At 43.9% G+C, this 7,474-nt stretch overlaps 1 protein-coding gene across 1 annotated transcript in view; it reads right to left on the minus strand.

The window, feature by feature from the left end:
* The window catches only part of ANKLE2 (ankyrin repeat and LEM domain containing 2), a 13,145-nt gene extending 7,250 nt beyond the window's left edge, over positions 1-5,895 (minus strand). Inside the window, exons 1-5 of the mRNA XM_006768761.2 lie at positions 5,438-5,895; positions 3,439-3,645; positions 1,887-2,086; positions 1,619-1,807; positions 399-521 (exon numbers count right to left, since the gene is read on the minus strand). Of these exons, the coding sequence (XP_006768824.1) occupies positions 399-521; positions 1,619-1,807; positions 1,887-2,086; positions 3,439-3,645; positions 5,438-5,852 (1,134 nt within the window). The 5' untranslated portion in view covers positions 5,853-5,895. The remainder of the gene's footprint in view (positions 1-398; positions 522-1,618; positions 1,808-1,886; positions 2,087-3,438; positions 3,646-5,437) is intronic.
* Positions 5,896-7,474: the final 1,579 nt, after the last annotated feature.

Raw genomic sequence — 7,474 nt, forward strand, 5'->3', positions numbered from 1 at the left:
CCGTCACTCTCCCTCACCCTCACCACCATCACCCTCACCCTCACCATCATCACCCTCACCCTCACCATCATCACCATCACCCTCACCCTCACCATCATCACCATCACCATCACCCTCACCCTCACCACCATCATCACGACCATCACTACCACCTCTTCTGTTCTCTGACCCTGGTCAACTGAGGTCTGTACAAAGGGCAGTTGATATGAGAGTAAAATAAAATCAGCACACTGGGGCTGCTCATTCCTCAGCAGACAGGTTCTCAGGAGTGCCTGTGAGGCACACACATTCACAGTCAGAGTTACTCCTGACTTCACAGTGGCTGTGATCACAGACTGTAAGTTTATAGATTTTCATTTCTGACACCATACAGTAACAGCATTTTACCAGGTACTTACATTTTCAGGTGTTTTACCACATTTATTCCGTGGGCATTTTGCAATCAAAGGGTGTGAAGAAAGCACGTTGACCACATCTGCATTCCCAAACTTACAAGCAAAATGCAATGGTGTGTCGTTGCCCTGAGAGATGCAGAGAAAGAACAGTTATTTCTTTTTTTTAATTTTTAAATATGTTTTTAAAATTATGTCAGAAAGAGGAAGGGCAAGAGAGAGAGAGAGAGAGATAAACATCAATGATGAGATGGGTATCGAGCCCACAACCCAGGCATGTACAATGCCTATTACTCAGCCATAAAAAAATGAAATCTTGCCATTTGCAACAACATGGATGGATCCAGAGGATATTATGTTGAGTAAAATAAGTCAGAGAATGACAAATGCCACGATTTCATTTTTATGTGGAATCTAAAAAACAAAATAAATGAACAAGAAAAACAGAGACAGACTCAGGTACAAAAAACAAAGTTATGGTTGCCAAATGAAAGGGCAAGTTTGAGGGCTGGATGAAAAGGATGAAGGTACAAACTGCCTGTTATAAACAGTCACGGGATGTGAAGTACCGCACAGGGAACAGTCAGTGATACTGTAATAACTATGTATGTGTCAGACACTAGACTTATCAGGGGGGGTCACCTTTATGTAAGTTACATAAATGTCCAGTCATTATGTTGTACACCTGAAACTAATATAACATTGTATGTCGACTGTAACTAAAAAATAAGAAAATTAGTAATATTAGGGGACCACGTTGTAGAGTATACGATTATCTAACCACTATACTGTATACCTGAAACTAATGCAAAATAACTGAATGTGAACTGTAATAAAAAAATAAAATTTAGCCGAAACCGGTTTGGCTCAGTGGATAGAGCGTTGGCCATTAAAAAAAGAGGAAATATTAGAAAGTTAAAGCCACAAACAACGGTCCACCCGCGTCCACGATGCTTATCAACTCCCTACAGCTGCACCTCCCATGCTGCCTGCAGCCCAGGGGCCTGATGGTCACAGCTCCCTGCTGTGTATGTGTGTGCACATGCGGCTGTTTTCCAAATGTCAGGAGCTCCCTAAGCTCAATGAATGCACGTCTCCTTCCTGGCCCCCCACATGCACTGACAAAGTACAGGGATTAGGCGAATACTCAAAACCAGAAACACGAGTCTTGGTGTAACTGAGACTGGCTGTAACGTCACTGAAGAAAGAGAAGGCGCCACACTCACCCCCTTGTCGGGCGTGTTCAGGTACAGATCAAGGATGTAACAAATGCGGTTCTGCAGCATGTCTGGGGCGTCATCTGGGTACATGAGCCGCATAAACTCAGGGTTCTCCAGCGTCTCGAGAGTCAGCTGGCAGATGGAAGCCTGATTCTCTCTGGCAGCAACATGCATGACATTGTACCTACATCCCTCCTGAAGGAAAACCACAGGTTTTGAGCTTCATGTTTGTCACCCAGAGTCTTGAAGCTAAGGATGCTGGACGCAGGCTTACCTGCACGATGGTTGGGTTGTCCCCTGAACCAATCAGATACCGAGGATTACTCCAGATAAGGTCAGAAAAGGTGTCTTGGTCTCCCTGCTCCACAGCTTTTCGCAATTTAGAAGTGAGGTCCTGCGTACGGGGATTTTTATAGCTGTTTGCTCGCTCTCTGTTTATGGTTTCTGACTCGGAAAAGCACAAGCCATCTGTTGCTAAGAGACAATTTAAGAACATTTAATGTGAAAAAATTACAGATACAACTAATGCAGATTTGAAAAGGAACTAAAAATAATCTAAAGAAAAAGAGACAGAATTAATAAACTTAAAGGTTAAAGTGATTAAATAGAACACAAACAATAACAGCAACAAGAAATGATAAAACAGCTAAATGAAACCCAGAAACCAGTTAGTTGAAAAAAACCTGTAATAGGTAATCTCCCGATAAACATGATTTTAAAAAAAAGAATATTTAATTTTACGAACATTTCCTCAGCACCCCCATGTGCCACACTGAGGTGGTAAGTCTGTGAGCTGGTTGGGAGTGGCAGGTAGGGCCCGACGACAGTCCTCCGCAGGCAGCCGACGTGCTAGCCTCCAGCAGTGGCACAAACACAGGGCGGCTGCGTGTGAGTATAGAGCCAAACCCCCTGGACTTCAGCTGGGAAAGGGCCCCGAGCTCAGCAGCTGGAGGGGGACTGGGACACCTGGCCATGGCACGGCCCCGATCTGGAAGCACAGGGCGCACTCCCATGAAGGCAGGGAGCCACAGTGATCTCTATCGGTCTAATGACAACCCCTGAAGAGGTCTGAAAGCGATCTTCTCGAGGCAAAGTCACAGACTGGGCAGAGGAACGCCTGCCTGAAATCACTCTGGTTTCCCTGTAAGAAGCATCTGTGTAAGGCCAAGCAAGGCAACAGAGGAAACGCAGCAGACGGGACTCTCGACAGGTGGCCCCACGTCTGCAGGAAGAGGGCCTTCCTCTGGACCCCAGCCAGCCTCGGAAGCAGGGCCACTGTGCGCCCCAAGAAGGGACGAGACGGAGGCCAGGGCTTTGCACAATGCTGACGACAAAGGCCCCTTCACAAGACTGGGTTCTGAGCCAAGAGGGGTGTGGTCACCTTTCTGACTGAATGGACTGTCTGGGTCAAAGCTGGTGCCACAGCCCTGGAAGCAAGTGTAGCTTCAGGTGAGCAACAGACTGGTCTTGCCATAAAAATAATGGTCCTGAATCTAATCGGCAACAGGGAGAGAGGAAGACAGACGGAACGGGACAAACGGTTGATGGTGGTCCTTTCACTGCTTCTCCCACAGCTCGTCAGCCTTGGGGCCTAGAGTGGTGGCCTGGCCCACTCAGCTCCTCCTCACCTCTACCCGCACGGTCCCCGGTCCCCCCAGCCCAGCCCATTCTCTTCCAGCTGCTCATGGCCTGGGCTTTCACTTCCTGGCAAACTGGACTTCTCTCAAAGGCAGAGAAAACTAATTCCTGTATATAAGGAAAGAGCACAAAATACTTGTGGGCAAATTTGATAGTAATGCCAAGCTGTGAACTGCTGTATGATTTACCTTTTAGCCCACCACTGCTAGAGAGTGATGCTGTTTTCACAGGAGAGAGTACTGAAGAAGGTTTAATCGGAGAAGGAAAATAACAATAAATTCCTCTAGCAAATTTCTCAGCATCTTCTCTGCTTGAAAAAGCTTTAAATCGGGATCCTTTGAGCATCTTGACAGCTTGCAATGCTTCCTTTCTATCTTCATAAACATGAATCCTTTCTGGGAAAAGTAACAGACGGAAAACAGAGAGAGTAACTGGAGCCACTGTCACGTAGTCACACCGAAGGCCCTGAGTTAACAGTGAACAGTTGTTACCCAGCTGCCTGACTTTTCTCTTATTTAATGTTTCATACTCTTAATGCTGAAGAAAAAGGGACTTAGCTAGCAGAAAGAGCACAATAAGCCTGATTATCTGTGTGTGTTGGTATAAATAACATGATATTTTAAACATGTATATAATTTTCTACCCAAGGACATATTCATATTAAGAAATGAAATACACGGGTTAAACTATGAACATATCAGCAAAACAGTGTAGAATTTTAGAAATAATTTTGGTCATGCAATGCCATTTTAACTATGTCTACGATACATAAAGGAAAAGAAAGTTCTGACTATATAAAAATATTAAAGTTTTGCAGGGGAACTATCACAACCTAGTTCTGTATGAGATTCTCATATATACATATAGTACAAATTAATGTCCCTTGCTCAATAAAAATGGTCAAGAAGTATGACCAAGCAATTCATCAAATAAATACAAATAGACTATCACCATATAAAAAAGGTAATCGACCTAGAACAAAATAAAACTTTCTCTCATGCAAATCATTCAATAATATACAGAATGACTGACTGAACAGATACCTGTTTTCCCTTTTTTAAAAAAAATGTGAATTCAATTTTGTACTGTAGAGACTGGAAAGCAACTCTCGCATACACTGTGAATGGTAACATCTTTGGGAGGGCAGCAGCTTTCAAAGTTTAAGAATGCATCCCTTTGACCTGACAGTTTTACTTACCCATTAAAAAATATTTTTTTATTGATTTTATAGAAAGAGGAAGGGAGAGAAAGAGAGAGAAATACCATTCAACTGCCTCCTGCATGCCCCCTAATGGGGACTGAGCAGAAACCTGGGCATGAGCCCTGACAGGGAATCGAACCAGCGACCTCTGGGTGCATGGGATGATGCTCAACCAAGTGAGCCACACTGGCCAGGGCTACTTAACCATTTTTTAACTAAAATAAAACAATTTACATTTATATACACCTATATACACAAAAGCAATTATTAAGTGAATAGGATTTTAGTAGGGAGGAGGAAATTTCACATTTTATGTACTATATATTTAATATATACATTATATCCTAATCAACAAGTTCTCATTAATTCTTTCCAATACTATTGTAGTTGTTTCAAACAGCAATTTTTTGATGTTGAAAATTATTTATTAAAAAAAGAAAATTATTTATTGCCCGTTTGCATTCATTAACTTAACAGATGATCAGGTTATGTTGAAAAAATTAAAAAAGGCCCTGGCTGGTTTGGCTCAGTGGATAGAGGGTCAACCTGCAGATTCAAGGGTCCCAGGTTTGATTCCGGTCAAGGGTAGATGCCTGGGTTGTGGGCTCGGTCCCCAGTGGGAGGGCGTGCAGGAGGCAGCCAATCAATGATTCCCTCTCATCATTGATATTTCTCTCTCTCTCTCTTCCTTTCCCTTCCTCTCTGAAATCAATAAAAATATATTTTTGAAAAAAAGAAAAAAAGGAGATGATTAATTAATAGTAGCCAGCTAATAAATATTTTTCTTGATTTTTAAAAATTCATATATAGATCAAAATAAATTTTAAGGAGAGCCCTATATAAAAATGCCAACAGTGGTAATTTGGGGTAACGATTATGGTGACCAGATGACTCTTCTCCTCTGCTGTTGGGATTTTTAAGATCATCTTCTCCTTGCTGTCCAGCACCCCCTCCTTAGGTAAGAAACGTCACGCTTGTCACTTTACCGTTTCTCGCTGGGGAATCCTCGTAGGCCGGGTACACCCCATAGTACAGAGGCGGCTCAGTAGAGGCCCTCTCCACAGTTTTGGGGCCAACCCCAGCCACAGCACTGAAGGCCACGGAGCAGGTCTCAGGCTTCAGGGTCTCCTCCTCCGGAGGGTTCAAGCCCACTCCATAACCAAAATCTCTGTCTTCAGAAAAGCCGACCTGCTCTGCCGGGCTTCCTACGGTGGCCTGGTAGGGAGGGTGTGGAGGCAGGGTTCTTCTGTGCTCCAATAAAGCCTGAGCCAGTTTCTTCTCAAAAATGAACCTTGTGGTTGCAGTAATGGGTCCACATTTCAATCCGGCTTTGACAATTTCCTCTCTGAGGTCATCTGGATTTAGGAGTTTTAGTCGAGCTAAGATGGCATCCATTGTCATTGCACCTAGGCCCAAAACAACGCAAATCAATTCAATGGTTTAAGTGAATCTTTTCTTTAAAAAGTGGTGCCCTGGCCAGGCAGAGCATCGTCCAGATATGACAAGGTATTGGGCTCCATCCCTGGTCAGGGCACATACAAGAATCAACCATTGGCCCTAACCAGTCTGGCTCAGTGGATAGAGCGTCAGCCTATGGACTAAACGGTCCTGGGTTCCATTCCAGTCGAGGGCATATGCCTGGGTTGTGGACTCGATCCCCAGTAGGGGGTGTGCAGGAGGCAGCCAATCCATGATTCTTCTCATCACTGATGTTTCTCTTTCTCTCTCTCCCATCCTTCCTCTCTGAAATCAATAAAAATATTTTTTTTAAAAAATTAATCATTGAATGCATAAGTAAGTGGAACAACAAATCAATCATTTCTTCTCTATGTCAAATCAATAAAAAAAATAGTGGCAAAAAAAGCTGGCTTCAGTTTCATTTCAATGCAGTGTTTTTCCACACTCTGGAGTCTATGAATTCCCTATGAGGATTTTCATTAAGTTTTTGGTTTCCAAATCTATCACAATATGAACAAAGTTAAGATACCCAGTATCCAGGTCATCTGGATAAGAGTCTCATCACCATTACAACTACACGACAATCACACTAACATCCAGCGGTTATCCGATGGGGAAGCTGGCACTCATGTGCTGCCAGTTGGAGTGCAATTTGGAACCATAACAAGGAAGGCGGCTGGACAGTACCAAAGCTCCAACTCCAGAAATTTATCCTACAGATAGACTTGCACTTTATTCTGTAAGTGATAGGAATTATGCTAAGACTTACAACAGAGGAGACACACAGATAGCTCGGGCAGTCATCCTGCTGACACTAACAAGTAGCTCATGTTTAATTTTTGGTGAGCCTTCCCATATGCTTGGGCTATTTTGAGCACTCTACAAACTCAAAATTATTTAATGGTAATAACTCCATCTGGTAGGTATCATCACTGGTCACCCCCACTTTACAGATGGAAAACCCAAAACACAGAGAAGCTGAGGAACTTGTTCAAGTTATACAGCTACCAAACAGACAGATTTGAGCTGGAGCTTTAATCCATGTAGTATCTGAAGAACTAGCAGATGCGTCTATGGAGCACAGCTAGAATCAGGGAGAAGGTGCAAATGACAGGGAACTGGCCACTGTGACTAGTGGGGCTGGACCCAAGGGCTCAGACTACAACAGGTCTGAATGATGGACGGGTTAGATGCCCTGCGAGGGCCTGGAGGGGCTGTAGGTGGCCTGGGTAAATGCCTAGGTTTCCAGCCCCGGTGCCCAGGAAGTGAGTCTACCCGACGGGGCGCGACAGTTTTCACGACTGAGATTTAGAAGGAAAAAAGAGGTTGGGAGTCATTAGCAGGACTCAGACAACATGAATACCTGCTGTAGCTGGAGGCTGGTAAAGGGTTCATCCTATGACCCTATCTACTTTTGTGCACTTCTTTTCAAAAAACTTTTTAGGATGCCGCCTCCCCCCACCCAACCCCAAGATTTCGAAAATGGCTGTGACTATTTGCAGAGGAGAATCGTCTTATAAACAAGCACTGTATTGCACAGCCACCCCTACACCCCCCCTCACCCC

The sequence above is a fragment of the Myotis davidii genome, unplaced genomic scaffold, assembly GCF_000327345.1.
Source record: "Myotis davidii unplaced genomic scaffold, ASM32734v1 scaffold43, whole genome shotgun sequence".
Lineage (NCBI taxonomy): Eukaryota > Metazoa > Chordata > Mammalia > Chiroptera > Vespertilionidae > Myotis > Myotis davidii.